The sequence below is a fragment of the Lepidochelys kempii genome, chromosome 14 (genome assembly GCF_965140285.1).
Source record: "Lepidochelys kempii isolate rLepKem1 chromosome 14, rLepKem1.hap1, whole genome shotgun sequence".
Taxonomy (NCBI): domain Eukaryota; kingdom Metazoa; phylum Chordata; order Testudines; family Cheloniidae; genus Lepidochelys; species Lepidochelys kempii.
In genome coordinates this window covers 6,481,603-6,508,491 of record NC_136393.1, presented here as the reverse complement: position 1 = coordinate 6,508,491, position 26,889 = coordinate 6,481,603, and the positions used below count along the sequence as shown (strand labels likewise).

The following is a 26,889-nucleotide window of genomic DNA, read 5'->3' as shown; positions in this document are numbered from 1 at the left end:
AGCTGTATTTGCAATAGTTTTGAGCTACTTAGGAAGACTCAGGGTTGAGATGGATTATTAAATATTAGGAAGAATACTGTTCACATTTTGCCTCTTCTAAAATGTATTGGAGACTATGCTCAAGCCTAGTGGCTACGGAAGCAGACTGTCAGACCAAGGCTTTATTTCAGCCCCGATATTTAACTCGCTAGGTGAAGTTGGCAGAGACACTTGCTGTGCCTAGGTTTCCCTATCTGTAAACTGGACATAGCATGCACCCTGCCTTGTAAAGCAGTGAGATCACCCGATGGAAGCGTCACTTAGCTTGCTACCACACAAGTCATCTTGCCAAGAAATAGTTCATAGCTGAACAACTATTTAAATGCCCATTTTGCCAAGAAATGTGCACTGAATGGCTCTAACAAAAAAAGCAGAGGCATAAACTAAGGCTCACATCATCTCTATAGGCATCCAGATGTTGCCATTACAGCTCTTCACAGTTAACATCAATGTAGCTCATGACCAGCCGAGCCCTGAATGCACAACAGTGACACTAAGTGAGGAAAGCACAAATTGGTAAAGCAGGAAGTGTGATGTGAGATGGGCAGGCTAGCGGGGGATGCTGACCCCCTAGCCCCACCCCTTCCACCTGAGGCCCTGCCCCTTCCTGGTAAGAGAAAAATTTTACTTTGATCCCTGCAGTCTGGGGTCCTGGCCGCGCTGAGCCCGCTGCCGGCCTGGGGTTCACTCAGGGCCGTATAGTAAGTTCACTGTTCACTCAGCTGCCGGCCTGGGGTTCCGTTCACTCAGCCGGCAGCGGGCTGAGCGGGGCCGGTGGCCGGGATCCCGGCTGGCAGAATCCGGCGGACGGAACCCCAGGCCAGCAGCAGGCTCAGTGTGGCCAGGACCTCAGACCGGCAGCAGGCTGAGTGGCTCAGCCCACTGCTGTCTGGGGTTCTGTCCGCCAGCTCCTGGCGGCCAGGATTCCTGCTGCTAGCCCCGCTCAGCCCACACTATTTAAATTGTTATTTTTCTATCTTTTTTTTGGTCGAGCATGTATAGTTGAATTTATGTAAGTTAAATGCGTGTATGATGCGACTCCACGCTATATTGTGCAAGGAGTTAAACTTTCTATCCTCTCAGCTGAAATATAAATAATTGGGTGGCATAAGGGGCCCAACCCCATGAAATGCCTTGTCTCCAATGTGCAAGAACTTAAGGGTGCCCAGCACCTTGCAAGATAGAGCCAAACCACTTCTTGTGTTGGGCCCAACAAGAAGTAAGGCTGCTTGTACTGAAGGAGAGAGGAGAGCTGAATTGGAGTGAAGTTGCACACCAACAGCCAGATATCCCCATGGGCCGAGGCTCAAACATGGGACAGATTAATATTATTGGTACAGAAAACTTCAACAACAGAACCCTGACAGCTTTGGCACAACTGACCCTTCCTATAAGCTCAGTATCCAGGGTCTGAAATGCTGGGGCCAACTCTTCCCCAACAGAAGAGCTGCTCCTGTGTGGGCCAGAGACTGAGTTGCTGGGACGCAGCAACCTGGCACAAGCTAGAAAGCCTGAGAGGCAGCAACAATTAGCTAAAGCCCAGCCTGGTTAGCCAGATTCAAGGCTGCCAGGACCAGCTTGACTTTGCCTGGAAGCCGCAGGTACAGGAGCCAGCCAGGGAGACACAGCTGCCTCTTTGTTCCCCTTCCAGTGCAGCTGCCCTGCCACAGGCTAAGCGGGGAGGATCTCCCTCCCCTCCTCTGGGGACAAGTCAGGACCAGTGCCCCAGCCTGCCTGGTTGGCTCTCCTCCCCCTGCCCCACACTCTCCTTTATCCTCATCCAACTCCTGCCCTCCTCCCTCCCCCTCCTCTGAGTCCCCTGAACACCGGCCTTCATTCTCCCCTTCCCCTCCTCTTCTTCCTCCCTTCCCTCTCCCCCCCCCAGTTCCCTTTCTTCCTCCCCCCTTTTCTTCCTCCCTCCGCCCCTTCCCTCTCCCTATCACCACTGAGTCCCCTGCATGCCTAGGATCTTCATTCTCCCCTCCCGCCCCTCCTTCTTCCTCCCTCCCCCCTTTTCTTCCCCTTCCCTCTCGCCATCTGCCACTGAGTCCCCTGCATGCCTCGGGCCTTCATTCTCCCCTCCCCCCCTTCTCCCTTTTCTTCCCTTTCCCCCTTCTCCCTCCCCATCTGCCACTGAATCCCCTGCATGCCTTGGGCCTTCACTCTCCCCCCCCCCCTTTTCTTCCCCTCTCCTCTCCCCTCCCCTCCCATCTGCCACTGAGTCCCCTGCACGCCTCGAGCCTTCATTCTCCCCTCCCGCCCCTCCTTCTGCCCCTCTCCTCTCCCCTCCCCCGCTTCTCCCTCCCCATCTGCCACTGAATCCCCTGCATGCCTTGGGCCTTCACTCTCCCCCCCCCTTTTCTTCCCCTCTCCTCTCCCCTCCCCTCCCATCTGCCACTGAGTCCCCTGCACGCCTCGAGCCTTCATTCTCCCCTCCCGCCCCTCCTTCTGCCCCTCTCCTCTCCCCTCCCCCGCTTCTCCCTCCCCATCTGCCACTGAATCCCCTGCATGCCTTGGGCCTTCACTCTCCCCCCCCCTTTTCTTCCCCTCTCCTCTCCCCTCCCCTCCCATCTGCCACTGAGTCCCCTGCATGCCTTGGGCCTTCACTCTCCCCCCCCGCCCCTCCTTCTGCCCCTCTCTTCTCCCCTCCCCCGCTTCTCCCTCCCCATCTGCCACTGAGTCCCCTGCATGCCTTGGGCCTTCACTCTCCCCTCCCCTCCTTCCCTCTTTTCTTCCCCTCTCCTCCTCCCCTTCCCTCTCCCATCTCCACTGAGTCCCCTGCGCGCCTCGGGTCTCCTTCCCCCCCCGGCCCGGCCCGGCCCGGCCCGGCCCGGCCCGGCCCCGCCGCGCCTACGTGCAGTCCTGGTTGTAGGAGAAGCAGCTCAGCGCCTCGGGCCCCGCGGCCGGGCCACCCCCCGCCGCGGCCTCCATGGGCGGCGCGCGGACGCCCCGGCCCCGCTAGCTCCCCGCCGGCCCGGGCTCCTCCGCCGCTGCCGCCGCGCCCCGGCCAGCCGCCGCCGCCACCAAAACAGCTGGAGCCCCCGGCGGGCGGGCGGGCGTAGGCGCTCGCGCGTGAGGCCTCCTATTGGCCAACGGGCGTTCGGACCAGCCGCCCCGCCCGCCGCTGGCCTGGAATCGGCCAATCGCGTGCTTTTCTGGAGAGGGAGGGCGGGGCAAAGGAGGAACGCCCCGCCCCTTAGGCCAACAGGGCTGGCTGTGATTGGCTAGAGGGGAGGAGCGGCTGCCTATGGCCACGTGGTTGTGTTGTGGTTGCATCAGACGGGAGTCCTGACAGATGTGCTGTGGGGGGGAGGGGTTGGGGGCAGGAAACAGCTGGAAGGGCGGGAACAGCCCTAGCCCCTCCTGGCTGCCAGCTAGCTAAAACGAGTGTCTTGGATTATATCTATAGTGTTAAACAACACCATTCTACTATTTGAATAATTCTGTCCTTCCCCTTCCCATGCACCAAGCCTTTAGCTACTAGTGTCCCAACCAAAATCAGGTCCCTCCATTGTGCTAGGCACTGTACAAACGTATAGTAAGACAGACCAGGTCTGGAAGAGCTCCTGATCTTGCAAAGACTGAAGTGTGGGCTTGGCTTACTACCCTTGAGTAGTCCCTCTAAAGTCAATGGGAGTAGTTGAAGTGTGTAATTCTAGGCATAATTGTATATCTTTGCTGGAATGAGGCCTGACTAGACCAGACAAATAAAGGGTAGGGGAAAGGGAGTAATACTTTGATCTACATTTCACTAAGGCACAGAGAGATCAAGTAACTTGATGGAGGAAACACAGGACATCTATGGCAGATCTGAGAATCAAACCCAGAGCTTGAGTCTCAGTCCACTGCCTTTAAAACAAGATCATCCTTCCCCATTGTATAGGTAATCCCTAATACTTTAAAGTCCTTGGATGACAGGTGCTGTAGAAGTGTCAAACGTTTTGTGAACCTTGTGGTCCAATCCCATAAGCACTCATACAATGTGAATAACTTTAGTCAAGCAGTTAGTCCTACTGAAATCATGTAGGAATGAACCTATTCATGTCACATATAGGTCCAGGCCTATTAATTAGAAAACACCCAAGAAAAAGGAAAACATGCATCTAAATCACAAATATTCTCAACGTTAATGTAGCTAAACTAACGGTTAAGTAAACAAGTGTATTGAAACTTGAGGGCAGATCCTGCAAATCCTTAATTAGATGAGTAATCCTCATGTGAGTGCTAAAGTCAATGGGAATGCTGTACGTGTAAGGATAACATGAGAGTATTTGTTGTAGGTACGTGATCATATGGCTATAGGATATGGCTGTGATCCTATGGCTATAGGATCCACAGAGTCCCACCAAATTTGGTTGGACTCCATGTGGACACAAGCATCTACCTGGATGAATCCCTTTTCACAGGATCTAGGCCCTTCTTATAGAAATCTCTTTTGTTCCAGTATTTTAGAATTCAAGACCCACAAACATGTCAGAATTATCAGTCTCTGGCAAAGTGTGTATTTTAGGGAAAGTGTTTTTGTTAAAACAAATAAGTCCAAAGCAATACTATTTCTGAGCTCATATTGACATGGGTTTGGTCCTCAACCCAGTGAAGTTGATGGCAAATGGTTCTAATGCACAATGCAATGTAGTGATTAAGGGTATGTCTACACTGGGAACACTACTGCAGCACAGCTGCAGCCTTGCAATGTAGACACTTACTACAGTGACGACAGAAGGATGGAAGAATTCTTCCCTCAACCTAGCGGTATCTACACTGGGGCTTAGGCAGGGGTGAAAGTAATATGAAACCCTTACTGGTACGGGGGCCCGGCTCTGGGCCCCGGGAAGGGGCGGGGTCTCAGCAGAAGGGGCAGGGCTGGGGGGTCAACTTCCCCCAGCCAGCCCATCCATGGTGCCTGGCCCACGCCGCCTGGGGCTCTGGTGGCAATTTAAAAGGGCCCAGGCTTCTTCCACGGTACCAGCAGCTGGGAGCCCTGGGCCCTTTTAAATCACCGGCCCTGGGGCAACTTCTCCTTTTGCCCCCCGCCCCATCAGTGGCCCTGCTGGTAGGGCCTCTACCAGCAGGGCCGCCAACAGGGAGGCAAAAGGGACACTGATGTTAAAGCGCTGCCGTGGCTGCGTACAGGCCAGTACCAGCTTCTTACCGGCCCGCCATACCAGCCCGTACTGGCCTACTTTCACCCCTGGGCTTAGGTTGACTTCATTACATCACACAGAGAGTGAAATTTTTCACAGCCCTGAGCGATGTTTTAGGCTGAACTAACTTTGTAGTCAAGTATCAGAGGGGTAGCCGTGTTAGTCTGTATCCACAAAAACAACGAGGAGCCCTGTGGCACCTAAAAAACTAACCAATTTATTTGGGCATAAGCTTTCATGGGTTAAAAACCACCTCTTCAGGTACAGTTTTTTTTACCTTTGTCATGTAGAACTAATTTGCAAACATAGCAGGGGGAACAGTTGAAATTAAGAGAATTGCAGGAAAACACTTTAAAAACATCAAATGTAAAAGCTGGTCTTGTATTACCTGCTATTGTCCATAAAGTTCAAGCAGTGCTTGTTGATGAAATATTAATGTCCAAAGAGGAGTCGAGCCTGAATAGGTGAATGTCATGACTATTTTAAGGAATTTTGTCTGATTAGCCCCTATAATCGAAAGCTTGCTGTTTGGGGTAGTAATAGTAAAATTACCCATAGACAGGTTTTTAAAATCCAGCCACAAGAGCAACTGAGACTTGTGTAATAGAAGTTGTAACCATACTTATATTTTGTCATCCAACACTGTTGCAACAGTATTGACCAATCTTCTTTGCAGCTAGCTGCCTACAGCTAGTATTTAACCTCTGTGGTGAAGACATGCTATGCTCGCCTTAATGAAGGGAGTGTTGGAAAATACCACCAACTCTGACCAAACATAGCTGAGTCAGACTTAAGGGAAGGGTTTTTGATAGATTGTCTTTGGAGATTAGGGGCTGTGTCACAGATGTAGGGCTAACAGCACTTTGGCCTCCTTTCTGGCCTCTGAGTATACCCATCACCAGTGTTGAGCCTTTACCTTTCTTTGGGTGTAAACATGCGATTCTTCCATTCTTAGCCTGCGTGCTGGGTACAGTACCCTGTGTGTCAACCATGCTCACCCTGCAGGTCTGACTGGGTATGGTTCCTGTCATTCTGCCCTTTGGGAGCTTGTGATCAGTGGATTAGTGACCCAAACCTGCTTTCTTAAAACATAGCATAGGAAAAAATGATTTTAAAACAACAAAAGGTCTAACTGCATTCTTATCTAGAGTCTCCCTCTCCTCCTGACGGGGACCCCAGTAGATCTAACTTCCCCCAGGGCTCCACTCAGCAAGCTCTGGGATCTCATTCTCTAAAACTTGTCTCTGTCCTTGGATGTGTCTCTTTAAACCCTTTGAGACTCTTAGATTCTCCTTTCCACAGGGACCAAGCCGCTGCTGGAGAAACTGGTCTGGCATGTGACATTGCACTCCATATGTTTTATGGAAATATGCTTATGAGTGTGAATATGATATAACTGGAATATGCTTTATGCAAAAGATCTCTTGTAAGGTATCATAACAAAGGTTATAACCTACTGAATATATTCCTCCTATTCGTATGCATGTATTATTTTTGTATCTGAAGCTAGAAATATGAAGTATAACTCTGAGGTCCTATTGTAATTATGCAAAGTGTGGGCCATTAATGGTGGTTTAGAATCTTGATGGCTCCCATTGACTAAGACAATTGGTTGTAAATGGCTCTGTTTACTTGCAAACCTTCCTGTGTACCCAGGGGGCCAGGAATGGAGGCTGGGGTCTTACAGTGACATGTGACCATGTCACATGATACTGGAATCCATCTTAAATCTGGTAGTTTTCCATTTGGAAGGCGGGGTGGGGACTCAGAGAGACAAAAAATTCCTGCCTTGTGCCAAAGCTATAAATGGGGGTGGAGCAGGACAAAGGGGTCCCAGTTATGAGAATACCCCTGTTTACCACCTAAGACATCTGCTGAAACTAACAAGGACTGTACCGAGGAAAGGATTTGGCCCAGACTAGGAAGGAGTCTAGTCTGTGAAAGAAGCTTATTGGAATATCTCTGAGGGTGAGATACTACCTGTAATCAGTTTCTTAATGTATTAAGCTTAGACTTGCTTGTTTTGTTTTATTTTGCTTGGTGACTTAGTTTGTTCTGTCTGTTATTACTTGAAACCACTTAAATCCTACTTTTTTTTACTTAATAAAATCACTTTTGTTTATTAATATACCCAGAGTAAGTGATTAATACCTGTGGGAGCAAACAGCTGTGCATATCTCTCTATCAGTGTTATAGAGGGAGGACAATTTATGAGTTTACCCTGTATAAACTTTATACAGAGTAAAACGGATTTATTTGGGATTTGGATCCCATTGGGAGCTGGGTGTCTGGGTGCTGGAGATAGGTAATCTGCTGAGTGGTTTTCAGTTAAAGCCTGCAGCTTTGGGTGCATGGTTCAGACCATGAGTCTGTGTTGCAGCAGGCCAGCATGTCTGGCTCAACAAGACAGGGTTCTGGAAGTCCCAGGCTGGCAAGGAAAACGGGCTCAGAGGTAATTTCAGCATGTCAGGTGATAGTCCCAAGGGGGTCCCTGTGATCAAACCCGTCAGATGGCAGGCCCAGCAGAGGGTCCCATCAGAGCATCAAACTGAATGGCGCTTGTGTTTGTCAAATGTTTGCTGAGGAGCGTATATACGTATCCACCAGCCCTTTCCTGAGTTTCCTGACAACCCTGTTATTAAATTAATTCAACATATGCATACAGTAAACATTACAACAACCACAATATTCACAAATTATTACAGGCAACTTCAATCCTGTCACACCCTGATTTCTTTCTTTCTTTCTTTCTTTCTTTCTTTCTTTCTTTCTTTCTTTCTTTCTTTCTTTCTTTCTTTCTTTCTTTCTTTCTTTCTTTCTTTCTTTCTTTCTAACAAAAGCCATGTTGACTCTTCCCCAACGTATCATGTTCATTTGTGTCTGATAATTCTGTTCTGTACTACAGTTTCAACCAATTTACCTGGTTCTGAATTTAAGCTTATAATTGCCAGGATTGCCTCTAGAGCCTTTTAAAAAGTTGACGTTACAATAGCTATGCACCAGTCACTTGGCATAGAGTCTGATTTAAACAATAGGTTACATACCAGTTAGTCATTCCGCAATTTCATATTTGAGTTCCTTCAGAACTCTTGAGTATCATCTGGTCCTGGCGACTTATTACTGTTTATCAATTTATTTCTAAACCTCCTTTACTGACACCTCAATCTGGGATAGTTCCTCAGATTTGTCACCTAAAAGGAATGACTCAGGTGGTGGAATCTCCCTCACAACCTCTGCAATGAAGACTAATACAAAGAAGTCCTTTAGCTTCTCTGCAATGGCCTTGTTTTCCTTGAGTGCTCCTTTAGCGCCTCGATTGTCCAGTGGCCCTACTGATCATTTGGCAGGCTTCCTGCTTCTGATGTACTTAAAAATTTTTTTGCTGTTAGTTTTTGTGGGGATTTTTGGTAGTTGCTCTTCAAATTCTCTTTTGGCCTGCCTAATTATACTTTTACACTTGACTTGCCAGAGTTTATGTTCCTTTCTATTTTCCTCAGTAGGAACTGAACATCCAGCTTTTAAAAGCTGTCTTTTTGTCTCTCTAGCTTCCTTTACTCCATTTAGCCATTATGGCATTTTTTTTAGTCCTCTGTTTTCTAATTTGGATATACATATAGTTTGAGCCTCTATTATAATGTTTTTTTTAAAATGTCCATGCAGCGTGCAGGCATTTCACTCTTGTGACTGTTCCTTTTAATTTCCATTTAACTCACCTCCTCATTTTCGCATAGTCCCCCTTTTTGAAGTTAACTGCTACTGTAGTGGGTTTCTCTGTTATTCCTGCCTCCTCCCCAGCCCCCGGATGTTATATTTAATTATGTTATGGTTGCTATTACCAAGTGCTTCAGCTGTATTCACCTCTTGGACCAGATCTTGTGCGCCACTTAGAACTAAATCAAGAATTGCCTCTCCTTTTGTGGGTTCCAGGACTAGCTGCTCCAAGAAACAGGCATTAAGGGTGACTAGAAATTTAATCTCTGCATTCCATCCTGAAGTGACATGTTCCCACTCAATATGGGGATAGTTGAACTCCCCCATTATTCTTGAGTTGTCTGTTTTCCGTAGCCTTTGCAATCTCCCTGAGTATTTCACAATCACCATCACCATCCTGGTCAGGTGGTTGGTAGCATATTCCTACTGCTATACGCTTATTATTCAAGCATGGCCAGTCTATCCATATAGAGATTCTATGTACTGTTTGATTCATTTAAGATTTTTACTATATTTGACTCTGCTTTCTTTCATATGCTGTGCCACTCCCCGACCAGTGCGACCTACTCTGTCATTCCTACATATTTTATTCACGGGTATTACCTTGTCCCATTGATTATCATCAGTCCACCAAGTTTTCTCATTTAATACTAGGCACACAAGTTCACCCATCTTAGTATTTAGACTTCTTGAATTTGTATACATGCACTTATAAAATTTATCAATATTTAGTTGTGTGCCAGCATGTGATGTAATTGAATGGGACTCTTTTTCATTTGACTGTTTCTCTTCAGCTCATACTTGTACTTTATCAACTTCTATCTTCTCCTCTTTACTTGGTTTTAGAATATCTCCTTTAATAATTCCTCTCTTAAAGCATGTGTCTGTCTAAACCATGTGTTCCTCTGCACCTGTTGGCTTTCCTATAACTGACACTATATGCAAAGCCAGGCAACTGTGTATGCAAATTGTCAACAGATGTGTAACTGGCCATTGTGGACACAATTACCAGATTGGTGTGTGTAGTCACCCTTAATGCATGCACAATTAAATGAACAATTTTCTGCACATAGCTGTGTATGTCTTATCCTGAAAATCAAGCCATATGTGTCTAAGATGAGATGGAATGGAGAAAGCTATGAAGGCAATTCTATTGTTCAAATCTTTCAAAGTCTTAGTAATGCAGCTGAAGACTTTATGTTTGCCCTAAGAGACGTCTGATGGTGCAGGAAGGATTCAGCTACAGATGTTTGCAGCGTCCGTTTACTTCTGGGATTATTTCTTGAAGGAAATGTTGGCTCGCTTGCATTTTACTAGCTTTCCGATGATGAGTAAAGAAATACGGTTGTAGCATGTCAACATAGAAAGACCAGTCACACTAAAGAGAACACGTTATACATAGAAGTGTGGCTCTGATTCTCCTCCCTTTACTTTACACTGGTGTAAATCAGAAATAACTGCATTGAAGTGAAGGGACTTAACCAGCTGCAACATTGATGTTATGTGAGTGGAGAAGCAGGCCCTATGCTGCTTTTTATCAAGGCCTGGGGCTTTGAAGCCAGTGGTGTTTGTTTCTGAATGCATCACTCCATGGGACTTTTTCTCTGCTTACACTTCACTTTGATGGCTGGGGGGGAAAAACTGTTTAGAATCTTCCCCCTTTCTGACAGCGAGTATTGTCTCAAGTGCTTCCTAGACAGCATGTTGCATTTCTAGTAGCACCCGTAAGGCCATTTACTATCCTCAGTCCATGTGCTGGGGCTATGAACTGCCAAGCCTAGAGGTGCCAGGGCTCAGTCCTGGAAGTAATTAAGCACTGGCAGTAGGGAAACTTAAAACTAGATTGGACAAAGCAGTAGAGAATATACTGTCGGAGCATTTTGCATTTGTTTCCAGGAGCTAGATTAAACAGGACCTCAAAAGTCTCTTCCACCTCTCTGATTCTACTGCTCAGATAGCATGTGTGAGTGAAACACTCAAATGATACAAACCCTGCCATTTAAAATAAATGTATTGTTAACCTTTTAACTTCTATTCCTGTTTATGGCCCATGTTTATATCATTTGTTCCATGGCTTTCAAAAAATACCAAATCTAGAATTAAAATGGTCTTGTTCTTTGTGTCCTTTACCTGTCTGGCCCAGATCACCAATGCTCCATCTACACCAGTGCTGCTAAACTTGGTCATGCCGGAATCTCCTCCCAAACAGACACACTGCTGGCTTAATTTTGCAAAGAAAAAACAAAGAATGTTTTCAGCTCATTAATATTAGACTCCAAGCAGTCATCTCTGAGAAGTCTGACTGCTCTTTCTTCCTCCAAAGCAATAGCTGCCTCAGAAGAGACACCATATGCTGGGCCAGCACAAAGTCTGAAATTGCCTCTCACCCCTGGAGGTGTCTTGCCCAGTGCAGGACAGAAGAACAGTAGCTGTATGTACCCTGCCATTGTCTATGCTGCACCTCTTTGGTGCAGAGATGGTTCACTTTCTGGAGTAATTTAAAAAAAAATGACACCACGTAATTCCCAATTCCAAATCAGAACTATATGAACTCTGCAGTCAGGTAGGAAAGACAGGTTGGCTACACTTTGCAAATATGATCTGAAATTGGTCATCTGACAAATCAGGAGGCTTGGCTGTATTGGAAAATGGATAGTTCAGGTTTGTGACCTTACAATGTGGTTATCAGTCCATGACTCGGTTGTTTTAATCCAGTGTACTGTGGATCAGGTGGAGAGAATGAAAGAAACGCTGCAGAGCTTGCACAGAAGAGCTTAGTGCTGGAGTTACTCTGAGAACTGACCTGTCTCCTTAGTTTAGGAGAGTGGACAGATTGAGACCAAGTGTAAGCAGGAGTTAAGAATGGATGTACAGAGCTGCACAAAGGAAGCCATTTGCAGTGCAAACACCAAGCTTTATGGAGCTTATTTTACAAAACCCAGAAATGGTGCTATGTATTGGAGTGCCATCTACTGGCAATTCATATATATACTAGAAGAAAAGGAGGACTTGTGGCACCTTAGAGACTAACCAATGAATGGAAATGGCCCAACTTGATGATCACTTTAGATAAGCTATTACCAGCAGGACAGTGGGGTGGGAGGAGGTATTGTTTTATGATCTCTGTGTGTATATAAAGTCTGCTGCAGTTTCCACAGTATGCATCCGATGAAGTGAGCTGTAGCTCACGAAAGCTCATGCTCAAATAAATTGGTTAGTCTCTAAGGTGCCACAAGTATTCCTTTTCTTTTTGCAATTTATTTGAGCATAAGCTTTCATGAGCTACAGCTCACTTCATCTTTTTGCGAATACAGACTAACACGGCTGTTACTCTGAAACCTATATATACTAGATTTACATAAATACAGACCATAGAGCGTACTGATAATATGAGCGGTAGCTCACGAAAGTCATGCTCAAATAAATTTTAGTCTCTACGGTGCCACAAGTCCTCCTTTTCTTTTTGCTGATACAGACTAACGTGGCTGCTACTCTGAAACCTGATAATATGAGTAACGCCACCGAATGACTAGAGTTGCAGATGCATGCAAGTGGTCTGAATTTGACCCAAGGTCTATCCGGTTAGGATTGATGGCACTTCACTGAGCCCACTGATTGAAAAAGAGGTCACTTCCAATGTAGCTATTGCTTTGACCTATTTTTAACCTCAGATATTGACCTATGCCAGATTGTGAAGCCTTTACTCCCATTTAAAAAGATTCTACTTGTACAAGTAATCCTTCTGACGTTAATGTGGTTACTTGGGTGAATAACTGCTCACCAGTCTGGCCCTGTGTTTTTGTGAATTAGATTAATGTGCTAAATCTTGCAGACCTTATTCAGGCAAAACTCTCCTGTCTTTGACTAAGAACCACAAGATCACACCCACCCATGGTGAGTACTTCCTACCAGATGCTGTACTGGTGAAGGGTGTCTAACCCAGAATCCTTGTTTTCCTTGATGGCTTTCTTATCCAGGTTGCAGAAATGTTGCATCGCTGTCAAATTCCCCTTGCTACTTTGCTTTTGGGAATCAACTTTCCCAATGAGCTGCAGGTTGTCTGGGTTTGTGTATGAAAACAGACAGGGGCTGCAATCATGATCCTGGAGGGAAAAAGACAATTGAAGCCTTATGTCGTTGGTCCTTGGCTTTAGCACTTGCTGAGGTGAAGGACATTCCTCTTCTGAGATGACAGTGGTAATAATGGGCCAAATCCTGATGTTCTTACTTGGTGATGGCATAGTCCTTACTCAAGCAACACTTCCGCTGGGGGACTTCAATGGGAGTGTCGCCCACATAGAATCATAGAATCATAGAATATCAGGGTTGGAAGGGACCCCAGAAGGTCATCTAGTCCAACCCCCTGCTCGAAGCAGGACCAATTCCCAGTTAAATCATCCCAGCCAGGGCTTTGTCAAGCCTGACCTTAAAAACCTCTAAGGAAGGAGATTCTACCACCTCCCTAGGTAACGCATTCCAGTGTTTCACCACCCGCATAGTGAAAAAGTTTTTCCTAATATCCAATCTAAACCTCCCCCACTGCAACTTGAGACCATTACTCCTCGTTCTGTCATCTGCTACCATTGAGAACAGTCTAGAGCCATCCTCTTTGGAACCCCCTTTCAGGTAGTTGAAAGCAGCTATCAAATCCCCCCTCATTCTTCTCTTCTGCAGGCTAAACAATCCCAGCTCTCTCAGCCTCTCCTCATAAGTCATGTGTTCCAGTCCCCTAATCATTTTTGTTGCCCTTCGCTGGACTCGCTCCAATTTATCCACATCCTTCTTGTAGTGTGGGGCCCAAAACTGGGCACAGTACTCCAGATGAGGCCTCACCAATGTCGAATAGAGGGGGACGATCACGTCCCTCGATCTGCTCGCTATGCCCCTACTTATACATCCCAAAATGCCATTGGCCTTCTTGGCAACAAGGGCACACTGCTGACTCATATCCAGCTTCTCATCCACTGTCACCCCTAGGTCCTTTTCCGCAGAACTGCTGCCTAGCCATTCGGCCCCTAGTCTGTAGCAGTGCATTGGATTCTTCCGTCCTAAGTGCAGGACCCTGCACTTATCCTTACTGAACCTCATCAGATTTCTTTTGGCCCAATCCTCCAATTTGTCTAGGTCCTACTGTATCCTATTCCTCCCCTCCAGCGTATCTACCACTCCTCCCAGTTTAGTATCATCCGCAAATTTGCTGAGAGTGCAATCCACACAATCCTCCAGATCATTTATGAAGATATTGAACAAAACCGGCCCCAGGACTGACCCCTGGGACACTCCACTTGACACCGGCTGCCAACTAGACATGGAGCCATTGATCACTACCCGTTGAGCCCGACAATCTAGCCAGCTTTCTACCCACCTTATAGTGCATTCATCCAGCCCATACTTCCTTAACTTGCTGACAAGAATACTGTGGGAGACCGTGTCAAAAGCTTTGCTAAAGTCAAGAAACAATACATCCACTGCTTTCCCTTCATCCACAGAACCAGTAATCTCATCATAAAAGGCGATTAGATTAGTCAGGCATGACCTTCCCTTGGTGAATCCATGCTGGCTGTTCCTGATCACTTTCCTCTCATGTAAGTGCTTCAGGATTGATTCTTTGAGGACCTGCTCCATGATTTTTCCAGGGACTGAGGTGAGGTAACATAAGAATGTTAGGATTTAGCCCAATAATAGCTCCCCACCAAACGATGTCCACCTCTGTATGGGAGGGTGGTGAGCAGCCAGCATGCCAAGCAAGAGCGGAGAGGAAAGTTTCTGGCTAACAGCAGCAGCATGTACTCTCTTTTATGAAAAGCACCGTGGGATTTCTTGCGTCCATGCTGAACAGACACATCGTCTGGCGGGCTATTTTTTCTTTTAAGGACTCTTCTAAAAGGGATCCTACCTCCACAACAAATGGCACTGAATGCCATTTCTTTACCTTGCAAAGATGAGGAGCCGCGTGTGCAGGGATGCCAGAGACTCTAAGCATTCAAACCCTGACAAGTAGCAATCCCCTCCACTACAGTCCCAAGATGAACCTGCACGTCTCTCCTTTTTCAAAGAATCAAATGGACAAGACCTTCTTGGCGCGGTTGTGACAGCTTGATAGATATTTCAGAACTGATGTTTAGCCCTGGACTTCTGCATCAGCTCAGCCCTATATCCTTCTGAAGATAGATAAATCGTGTAGGTTTGATGGAGGAGACCTTAGAAACTAAGACTCTTTGTGTTTTGTGTAGACACTGAGCATCCCATAATGGCTTTTTTCATAAGAGTAGAAGTTTGCCTGAATGTCTTTGGCCAGAATTTTCCCTTCCTTGTCTAGCGAATGGCTATCTGTCTGATTGCTGTTCTCCATCCAGGGATGGCTTTAGTTCAGTGGTGGTGTGATCCCTAGATGCAAAGAGTCCGATCTTGTGAGGCGGTGGACACTTCAACTCCTCTGGACTTCAAAAGGAGCTGAGGATGCTCAGCACCTTGTAGGAGCAATATTTGAACAAATGAAGACAGTACAGTGATAACAATCTGGGGGGAAGGGGTTTGGCTGGGCAGCAAATGTCTCTGAACAGAGACTACCACCTATGTTAGAAAAGAAAAAAGGTTTTTTTTGGAAATGGCATCAAACATGAAAGGCATTGTTCCTGAACTTCCCTGTGAAGTATTGAAGTAATTCTTGCGTTAACCTTATGAATTGACTTCATAACTTCTTGTAGTAATTTGCCAGCCAAATAAATTGAACCACTGATCTAGTTACTCAGATTCAAATTGTAACCTTGATTGGATCATTGCCTTGTGTTTTATAGGATTCGTTTAGGGAAATTAGAGACAAATTAATTAGAGACCTAGGCCTGTTCTATACTAAGAAATTAGGCCTGTATAACTATATCATAATGCCTGGGACCTAACTTAGGCCTGTATAACTATGATCTAACCCCTGGTGTGGACAGCATGAGGTCAATGAGAGAATTATCCCATCGACCTAGCTACCATCTCTTGGGGAGGTGGGTTACCTACTCTGCCAGGAGAATCCCTTCCGTAGGTGTAGGTAGCATTTTCACTGAAGTGCTGCAGCAGTGGCAGGTTTTAAGTGTAGACAACCCCATATAAATCCTTAGCTTTATATCTGTTTGCTTATTTGAATAAATCCTTAAAAAGCACACTAGACTGGTTCCTGTCTCAAAACTTCAATGTGCGAAAACAACCTATTTAGAGGTAAAGGTAAATACACTGAGTAGCTTCTGGACATGTATTATTTGGTTAAAATCCTATTACCACTACCCTTTGGCCGATCCTTCTGTTTCAGAGGTACCCCTACAGTGAGGATTAAAGGGGTATACTTCCCTCCTGCTGCATACGGTTTGTATTCAGGCTCAGCACATGAATGAGGAGTCAGCTGACACTTCAAAGGCTGAGGTTTTGTTTTTGTTTTTTGAAAGAGACATCTTCGAGAGCTGTAAAAATGACTACGTTTGTGTTTTAGGTGGGGGAAAGTACAGACCTGCACCAGAAATCACTTGATCCTGCAGCCAGTAAAATGTTATTTGGATGCCAATCTAGACTAAGTATAGTGGATCAGATTGACTTCTTTATGTGTTTACTCAGCCACCTGTTGTTAAGAGTCAGCTACGCAGAAGAATAAATATGTGGGAAGTTTGGGGCATATAACTTTGCAGTGAAGCTGTTCTGTGAATGACATTTCCGAGAGTGCTCGCATTCCAAACTGTTAGATCCTTTTAGTGAAATTATTTACTGTCCACTGAAAAACAAACCCTGGTAACTAGATCACATTTGTTTCAGGAAAACAAGTTTATGGCTGCTACACTGTCTCTTGTCCCAGAAAAACTGATTTGCTTCAGTACAAACTGACAAGGTGGAGAATCACGTTTGCAGATGCTGGAAGCTCAGGGTGGATGAGTTGCTCAGGGACTGTAGAAGCAAGAAGTCACACAGCCCCCATTTGAATTATAAAGAAGGCAAGACCTGTGGGGTTATCTAGTCCATCTCCCTTCCCCTGGAGGACTGGTCCTTACAGGGTCTTTCTCTGGTGCTTTGCAATACTGTCTTCGATCTACCTGCCATCCCGGAGTACTTCATAAAGGGCTCAAACATGGGAGCACTTATTAGGGCATGTATGCATTGTCTCACCCAGAGCCACTGAAATTCATGAGACTCTGTGTCTGAGTAGACCTATGCATGATAATACCAGGAAGTCTTTTCAGCAGTGTTCTTATAACTAGCTGATTTACAAGTTATATCCAGGAATTTTTTCGCCCACCACTGAACTGCAGCAGTAGCTGGGGTGTGACATGACAGCTGTTTAACAGTGCCAAGGTTGGCCCACAATATTTTGGCACCTGAGGCGGGGAGCTCAAATGACGCCCCCATACCCCTTCGCTTGGGCCAAAACTTTGAAACGCTGGGTCCTAGTGGTGCCCCCCCACAGCCTGGCACCTCAGTTCACCTCATGGTAAGGCCAGCCCTGGACAGCGCTCAGCAACAATGTACAGCATCTTAATATAGAGGAAGGGACGAATATTGTATCCAGCTGAAATTGCAGGAGGAGTGTTAGGCAGGCAGAATGCAACTACTCCCGCGGGATTTAGCCAGGGCACCCTGGCTTTTTCAGAAAGTGCCACGGACTCTTTGGTGACATAAAAATAAAGGTGATCCACTTCATACCTCATGTAGAGGATGGCACCTCCAGCAGCACGATGCTCCCTCATGCTATGTCCGATCACTGGCTTTGTATGAGTCAGAGGGGAAAAATGCAACCAATGCTCCTTGACGTGTGTTTCTTGGAAGTCCCCTATCTCAGAACTGTACTACTCCAATCCTGCAGAGCTTGTGAGATCTCATCGTACTGTGGTTCAAGATGGCAAGGCCTGCAGGCACGGATGACTTACAATAGGGGGCTTTTAACTTAGTGAGTTAAAAACTGTGCGTTCCAAAGAGGTGTCTCTGCTCTCTGTGTTTTGGGCTTACCAGTCATTTCCTTTCTCCAAGTAACATATGGAAATGATTTTAGAACCACTGCCCAAAGCAAACTTATTCTCCAGTCGGGACCATTTCACATAAGTGGCTGCGCAACTGATATGCGGCAGTGGGCTTCCATATGCCACCCTTCAGGGTCCATGAATCTGCATTTCAGTCCACAGCGCAGGTCACAAGGTGGTTAGAGTCAGGAGCCCAGTCAATTCCTGTAACATCACACATCTACCGACACCTTCAGTTCTCACTCTGCATCTTGACTACCCAATACATGGCTCTTTGTCACAAGACCTCAATGCAATATGAAGCAATCAATGAAAGACATGTGAGATTATTATAATACTTTGCCCTTCTACAGTGTCTTTCAACCAGTGCTCTTTGCAAACATTAACTGAGCATCACTACACATCTGTCATGGTAGGCATTATTATAATCATCTTGTAGATAGGTAAACTGAGGCACAAGAGTTAAACCTGTCAAAGTTTGCACAGCAAGTCAGCTGTAGATTTGGGAATAAAACCTAGGTAGATGCCAACACTCCTAGTCCCATGATCTAATCACTAGACAACACTGTTTCCTGATGATTATTTTTTCTGGTTGCTTATCCATCTCTTCCCAAAAAGAAAAGGAGTACTAGTGGCACCTTAGAGACTAACCAATTTATTTGAGCATGAGCTTTCGTGAGCTACAGCTCACTTCATCGGATGCATACTGTGGAAAATACAGAAGATGTTTTTATACACACAAACATCTTCTGTATTTTCCACAGTATGCATCCGATGAAGTGAGCTGTAGCTCACGAAAGCTTATGCTCAAATAAATTGGTTAGTCTCTAAGGTGCCACAAGTACTCCTTTTCTTTTTGCGAACACAGACTAACACGGCTGTTACTCTGAAACCCATCTCTTCCTGTGAATTAGGTCTCTTATTCTCAGTGTAACATGCTGTGCAGAAGCAATAGGTATGGTTAGTTTCTGTCTTGCTCTGGAAAAGGGCCTTTTTCTTTTCTTTTCTTTTCAGCTTTAACCAATAAGATTAAATAAATAACTATTGTAGGTAAAATCTGTAACTCTCTTACCTGTGACCCGGCCAATGTGCTTTGCCAGTTCATGGACTTTCTTCCCTCGATTCTCAGATTTCTGGTAGATGTGGATAGTATGGTTGTTAGGACTCATAGCAGTTTCTGTTAAAGAAACAGCTGCATCACTGAGGCCATAGATCACCCTGAAGTCTGTGCACACATAACAGCAGAATGCTGGGATGTGTAGTCTGTGAGCTACACCTCTGGGGTTGCCAAGGACCAGCATGTAGACCTCTGCCAGCTGTGTAAGCAAAACTCTGGCTATCTCTGGTTTATATGGAAGGGCTGCCTCATTCATTTGCTCTTAACCACTGCACTTTATTGATGGGAAAATGTCCTTACATTGACAATGAGATCCTTATATCAAACATGCCAGCTGACATAATCACTGTTTACATATTCCACACACTTCAAGGCCGAGTCCAAATCCTCCTGTTTCTTCCTCCACCATATCTCTGAGATTGGACGTTTTCTTGTTGTACATACAGCAAAATCTCTCTTCCATGCCCTTAACTCCCATCTTGATTAATGAAACTTCTTTATCTCTGGTGTCACCAACATCCACATCACCTCCATAGTATGCAAAGTACAGCTTCTTAAAGAAATAGGTGAGAGGTTTTTCGCAGGAGTGGGTGGGTGAAATTCTGTGGCCTGCGTTGTGCAGGAGGTCAGACTAGATGATCATAATGGTCCCTTCTGACCTAAATATCTATGAATCTAAATACTTTTCCTGGCCTGCCAATCTGACCACATCCCCCTCATTCTCCCTCCAAATCCATGCACTGTGTCTACCTTCGTTCTCCACCACATCAATGTTAAACTTTTTGGTCTCCTTTTCCAAGATCCTTCATAACTCTGTCCTGCCTATTTATCTGCCCTTGTCTCTTACCATGTTGCACCACCAATGCCATTCGTAATGCCCCATGTGTCTTCTTTTCCCACAATAATCTTTGCATGAAACTCCTTCCTAGAGCTGGTCTTCAAAGACCAGACCCTCTAGTTTAAATTCTTCCTGATTGCTGCGATGATTCAGAGATTCCAAGGCCAGAAGGGACAATTGGGATCATCTTGTCTGATCTCCTGTATCAATTCAGGCCACCAAACTTCCCAAAACAATGTCTGGATCATAACATTTAGAAAAACATTCAATCTTGATTTAAAAATTGCTAATAATGGAGAGTCCATGTGACCCCTGAGTAAATTGTTTCAATGGTTAATTGTTACAAATTCTCATTGTTACAAATATACACCTTATTTCCAGTTTGATTTTTGTCTGGTTTCAACTTCCAACCATTGAATAATATTATATCTTTCTCTGCTAGATTAACAAGCCCATTACCAAATATTTGTTCCCAATATAGGTACTTATAAATGGTGACCAAGCCACCTTTAATCTTCTCTTTAAGCTAAAAACATTGAGCTCCTTGTCTATCATTATAAGGCATGTTTTCTAAACATTCTCATGGCTCTTCTCTGAACCCTCTCCAATTTATCAACATTCTTGAATTATGTACACCAGAACTGGATGCAGTATCCCAGCACCAGTGCAAAATACAGAGGTAAAATAACCCCTCTGTTCCAACTCGAGATCCCCCTGTTTATTCATTCAAGGATTGCATTTAGCTCTTTTGGCCATTGCATTGGTCTGGAAGCTCATGTTCAGCTGATTATCCATCACGACCCCAAATCTTTCTCCGAGTCACTGTTTCTTGGGATAGAGTCCTTCATCCTGTAAGTATGGCCTATGTTCTTTTCCCCTAGGTGTATACAATTCTATTTAGTGGTATTAAAACACATTTTGTTTGCTTGAGCCCCATTTACCAAGTGATCCAGATCCCTTTGTCAGTGACTTGTCCTCTTCATTATTTACCACTCCTCCAATTTTTGTGTCGTCTGCAAATTTTATCAGCGATGATTTTATGTTTTCTTTCAGGTCGTGGAGAAAAATGTTTAATAGCACAAGGGTCATGTTTCTGTGATAGTATTTATGCTCTGTAGGCTATAGAGTTGCCCTCTGGTAAAAAAGGCAGACAGAGCTGGAACACAAGTTTTGTGGAAGTCTGTATCTGTTCTAATTATTTTCTATAATAAACACTTCCTGTTTAAGACTTATTGTGATTCCATATATCAAGGGAAAGGCCAGCTTCTACTGCAGCCCCCATGGGAAGCGTATCATCATAGTATTTTTAATAGTATACCCTCCCCCCTCTCCCCATGCTCCATGACTGAGTAACTGTGTAATCACATTGCTGTAACCCCATGCCTTCCTCCCCCATCACTACCCTTCTGTCACTTTCCCTGTCATGTCTAAATTAGAGTGTGATCTCTTTGTGGCAGGACACTTCTCTTTTCTGTGCTGCAAGGCACCCAGCAGAACATTGGGTGCTGTAAAATAATAACTAATTAAATGCCTCCTCAAGGCAAAATTGTGTTCTAACTAAATGTACACAGCGATTAACAAGGTTTCCCTGAAGCACTTGATGGTAGTAGAGGGTGTGGAGAGATCAACGGGGAGGAGAGTAGGACAAGAGGGAGGAATGTATCTAGGAGAAGTGCAGCACACGAGGTGAGCATTTTATGAACAACAAATGGGTACGGCTGTTCCAAGCATAGCAGGCAGCAAAGAAGAAGGAAAAAGCTGACAGCAGGATAAAAAGATCAAAAGGTGAGTAAGAAGAGAGGGCTGGGAGGACTTTAGGGAGTGAGGGAAGAGGAGGAAGAGAAGGAAAGGAGTAGAGGTGAATGCCAAGCAGATGTCTTGTAGGACACTGAAGGTGAGGATAAGGAGCCTGATTCTGATGTATGAAAAGACAGGATACCAATGGTTGAAGGGGGTGATGCGGTCAGAAAGACAGGAAAGGAGGGTGATATTAGCAACTGCATTTTGGACAGGCAGCAGCTGCTGTCTAAAGGGGAATCCGACGGTTTACTGTATAAACGTAATAACAGAGCAAAGTGCAAAACCTGATGGGAAGAAAGACTTTAAAATACATAAAGTACCCAGCTCTGGCTGTGGTATCTTCCCTCCATATCTCAGCTCCTCTGAGAATTGGGAATTTAGCCCCTTTCGCTATCCTTAACTACCGCTGCTACCTCTTCGCCTTTGTGTGGCCAAGACTCCGCTCCGAGGCTGGGTTTACCCCCTTGTCGGGCTCTTTCCCAGCAGGCTTTCTTCTGGCAGCTGACCATTTAAATCTAAAAGAGACAACCAGCACCACAATGAGGTGATTGAGCTGCACCTGTCTGGGGCAGGCTGAACCTCCTTCCTTTACAGCTAATATTTCAGCTCCACAGGACGTGGCACATCATCGCAGCCCCTTCAGTTCTCTCCGTAGGAGGCTGCCAGGGAGGTCAGTTCCAGTGGTGTTTGTGTGAGGAGGACGGGATGGAACCAGAGAGAGGGAGGAAGGACCAGTTATACTGATCTGCAACTGGATTCATTGCTGTAAAGCTTTTGCTTTTGGTTCCCTCACTTCATTGTTTTTAGAGCATGACAAAAATGCAACTAACGTACGGAGACAACTCGAGACTTGGAGTAACTCTACTGCTGTTAGTGGATTTTCACCCGGGATGCCTTTGGCTCATGATGGCTGGCTGTAGCAGTGTCCTCTGAGTCAGCAGAATTAATAGATTCATAGATTCCAAGGCCAGAAAGGACCACTGTGATCATCTATTCTGACCTCCTGTATGACACAGGCCATTGAATTAATCCCTCCAGAAAATCCAGCCCTCGGGCAACATTCCTAGACAACAACTAGAACAATTAGTCCCCTGAGATCCTTTAAGTCACATCCATAAGTCTTTGCTCTCTGAGTGTACATCACCTCGTGATTCACAGTCCCTGGGAATTCATCCAATCTCCTTCAGACTGAGATCCGTTCTGGCACTTACCAATCTGAAAAATTGAATGTTCCACAGCCCAGTTCATCTTATGGCTGTAACCATGATAGCAACAACTGTGATAAAGCATGACTGTGGCTAGAAGGGTTCTAGCAAGATTCCCCCTTTCTCTATCTGTAAGCCATCCTATAACTGAGCTACAGACAGTCCCCTCCACAGAGCAGGAGAGCAGCTGAAAACTGAGCTAGCAAAACCATGCTAGAGGGCCTACCTTCACCAGAGATGGAACCACGTTAAATGTAACCATGCTGCTGACAAGGCTGCAGCTAAAATGGTTCAGCAACATCCATGCAGCACCATTTCCCCCCACAACCTCATGTCAGCTGAGTTGGCCTCTCTGTACCTACCATGCAGCACAGCCATGCTTGCATTTGTATGTTTTGGAGGAAACCTGGGTAGCTTTCCCATACTGCCGCAGCTATTACTTAGGGAGCAGCAATGATCCAAGTTATTTCATTCATAACACTATTCCATTATTATGCATTTATACAGTTACAGAAAGGTTTTATTTTTCCCCCAGTGTATTTTGAGCTGGTGAAAGGTGCCAGACTGACACACAGCCCAGTGAATTTTAGAAGGACTTCCCACACAGAGACCTTGTTAGAACCCCTTTATAGCCTAACATTCACGGTACAGCCGGGCTCACAACCACACTGCTAGGAACCATATATGAAGCATGTTGTGAATGCATTCAAGTCAAGTGCAGGATCAGCCATATTACAACCTGGTTACCAACTTAGTAAATATATGTAGCGTAATCCCTCGAGTGGGAGATAGTATATAGCATGTGTTTATAACAGAGTTCTCAAGACTGCAAATAGGTTCCTTGCAGGGGATCTGTTTCAAGGTTTCAAGATGTGCCATATGCCCATGGATATGTCTGAGGTTTAGCATTGTTGTGGAGGATACTTAACATTGCATCTATCCTACAAACTAAAATCATGTTGTAACTAGGTCCCCTGACTCTGTGTAGATGAAGCTTTAAAACTCTGCTACAACAGTGGTGTTGAAACACGATTGTCACTTGGGTGGTTTTGACTGCAGTATGGATAGAATCTAACACAGTTTTTTCTTTCACGTGATTTGAGAAACAGCCTTAAGAAGACTCAGCACATGAACATTTATTGGCAGGTATTTGGGAGAAATATGAAAATTTAATTTGCACAGAGAAGGCTCTAAGGAGTTGTATTCAAGGTGCAGCTGCATCAAAAGCCCTTAACAGAAGGGAGCTCAGATTAGCATTGGAAGGATGTCTTTACAAATCCCACAGTTTTCTGCTTGTAGCAGGGTGGACACCTGCTTGGGCCCAGAAGGGTTTAAAACAGCCCTGGGAGAGAGCTGTTGCAGCAGAAAGGCAGCGGGGCTGACTGGGGAAGCAGCCTCAGCTGGGGGCCATGTCCCAATCAGGGCTCAGCTGGCTCTATAAAGGTTGTGAGCCAGAAAACCACAGAGACTCTCTCTCTCTGCTGTGAGGGAGAAAAGGGCCTGGCTGCAGGGGCTTAACCAAGTATCTGGAGGGGAGCAGGGCTGGGGATAGGCCAAGGGAGCCGGAGAGCTCCAGCCTAGGAAAGCTGCAGGCCTGCTAAGGCCTATTAGGTACGGGGCTTGTAGGGGCAGCCATGGGTAGGCAGAGGCAGCAGGTCCAAACCTAACCTTGCCTATGATTGAGTGGCTCATACTGCAGTCTGCCCCAGGGCACAGGGGCTAGCTGGTGACTGGCAGGAGCCTATGACTGAGGTGAGGTAGGGATAGTGGGTGGGGGGTTCCCCTGGGAGGGGGAGACCAGGACTGTGGGGTACTGCCAGGGGGCAGCACCTAGTGAAAGGGGCACGGGGGTCCTGGGAGGGACATGGGAGCCAGCAGCAAGGTGAGACACTGGCTTGAAGAGGGGACTCCGGAAGCTGGAATGCTAATTCCCTGAGATGACCAGCAGCAGGTGCTGCCGGTGAGTCTGTGCCCGGCTACACTGCTCCATGTATTAAGTACATTATTTCTGCACCTTTGAGCTATGACTGCAGTATGATGGAGTGGTTTGCATCATTTGTATAGAATACTGTCTCTTTCTCTTGATAAGAGAATGCTGTGAGACAAATTTTACTTATGGGTGTGATCTTTGTTCCAGGCATAGCAGGATATGGGCTCTATCCCAAAACTGTACAAGGACATGTCCAAACAGACAGTGATGCAATGTGTCAACAGCTGAAAGCCAGAAAAATAGAACAAAATACAGCTGTTTGCAGGGATACTTGAAAGAAAGGAAATAGCCCGACTTGATTATGTAAAGAGTTGTCACTTTGGATGGGCTAGCACCAGCAGGAGAGTGAATTTGTGTGGGGGGGTGGAGGGTGAGAAAACCTAGATTTGTGCTGGAAATGGCCCACCTGTTGATCACTTTAGATAAGCTATTACCAGCAGGACAGTGGGGTGGGAGGAGGTATTGTTTCATGATTTCTGTGTGTATATAAAGTCTGCTGCAGTTTCCACGGTAAACATCTGATGAAGTGAGCTGTAGCTCACGAAAGCTCATGCTCAAATAAATTGGTTAGTCTCTAAGGTGCCACAAGTACTCCTTTTCTCTTTGAAAGATTTCAGTTTACTTAAGGGGGGAAAAATATAATTAAAGCATTAAGTGGATTTGACATTCACTAATAATGCTCAACTTCAATAACACTTCACAAACATTAAGGACTCTTCACATCTTACATATAGAGATGGGCTCGAAGGGTGACATTCAGCGTTAGCTTGGGATCTAGCTCTGAAATTTGCCGAAGTTTGGTGGGGCTATGTTTCCAATTAATCCGTTACAGAGAGCTGCTTGAGTAACGAAGCTGAGATCTCCAAAGTTCAAAGGATTTGAACCAGGGAGCTGGTTTGGGCCTGTCTCTTATACCTATAGCAGACCTAAACTGTTCTTGTTTTTTAATGTGAGAAATAGTACGAAAGTAAGAGAAACCTAAAAGAAACAACACTGACGCATGTTGTAGAGGGCTTGAAAAGTGACAGTGAAAGCATTAGCAGTTTAGGATGACAAAGGGCACGCACACACATTATACTCCAATTCTTGGTGCATTTCGATCTGTAGGGCACAACATAAATGGCTTCAAAGGAATTAAATGAGATGAATTTTCAGCCTAAAAATTCTCAAGCAATTGCAACAAAGGTTATGTTCCTATTTATATGGAAATCAGCAGACTGAGGACTTGAAGTTCATTTCTTATTTTCTGGGTCTTTTTACATTACATGTGGCACACATCAACCTACCTGAACTTTGAGAACTTGAGCAATGGCTTGGAAGCTTTAACCATGCACAACTACGAAATTCAAACAGTGAATCTCAGATGATAAAGATCTTAAATTGTTTTATGAATGTTTTTTAAAAGAACAGATGCTGAATCACTAGTTACACCCTGCAGCTTTAAACAAGAAGATGCTAGCAGCAGGTAGTTTCTAGCTGTATAGCTGATATTTCTGGGGTGCCCACCACCTTGGTATTTAGGCTTCCACGAAGGGATGCTTAATTCTGAGAATTCACTCCCCCTTGATATAACAGTGCCTGGATTTGATGACCATCAGACGCGGTTGCAAAGCCTAAGTATTTTTCTGGGCTTCTCCAGTGGGACTGGACTATGGCGGTAGGTGGTGGGCCAGCTGGTTGATTGGGAGACTTCTTATTTTGGAAGGTCTTGGGAGTGCATATTGTCCTTTTTGGAACCAATTCTGGTACAATTTAGTGCTGTCCAGACTTCCCTATATCTCCGCAAATGCAGTTGCAGCATGACCCACCCTATGCCTGCTACATTGGAGATGAACCTGTTGTGGGGTGTTTTCTCCTCTCCTCCTAGACAAAGGATGAAGCTGCTCAATTCATTTCCACTGGGAAGCCAATGTAGGATAAGAATACAGGTGAGAGAGACTGTAAGGGTCCAGTGGTGATGTCCTTAGCCACTGCTTACACACCTGGTATGAGATCTATAATTGGTCCTGAGCCTAGCTCCCAGCCCCCTACCTCTCAGCCTGCCAAGGCCCAAATGTG

At 45.5% G+C, this 26,889-nt stretch overlaps 1 protein-coding gene and 1 pseudogene across 4 annotated transcripts in view; both read right to left on the bottom strand.

The window, feature by feature from the left end:
• Positions 1-3,059, bottom strand: part of WIPI1 (WD repeat domain, phosphoinositide interacting 1) — a 32,839-nt gene extending 29,780 nt beyond the window's left edge. For 2 of the 4 annotated variants that reach the window (XM_073312043.2, XM_073312044.2), the window contains exon 1: positions 2,894-3,059. In XM_073312043.2, coding sequence (XP_073168144.1) covers positions 2,894-2,970 — 77 coding nt within the window. In that variant the 5' untranslated portion in view covers positions 2,971-3,059. Of the gene's footprint in view, positions 1-433; positions 455-2,893 lie in introns of those variants that run through there. The other 2 variants (XM_073312041.2, XM_073312042.2) reach the window with 2 other exon arrangements.
• A 13,305-nt stretch (positions 3,060-16,364) lies between these two features.
• Positions 16,365-25,022, bottom strand: LOC140898016 (actin-related protein 2/3 complex subunit 1A-like; annotated as a pseudogene).
• Between the last annotated feature and the right edge of the window lie 1,867 nt (positions 25,023-26,889).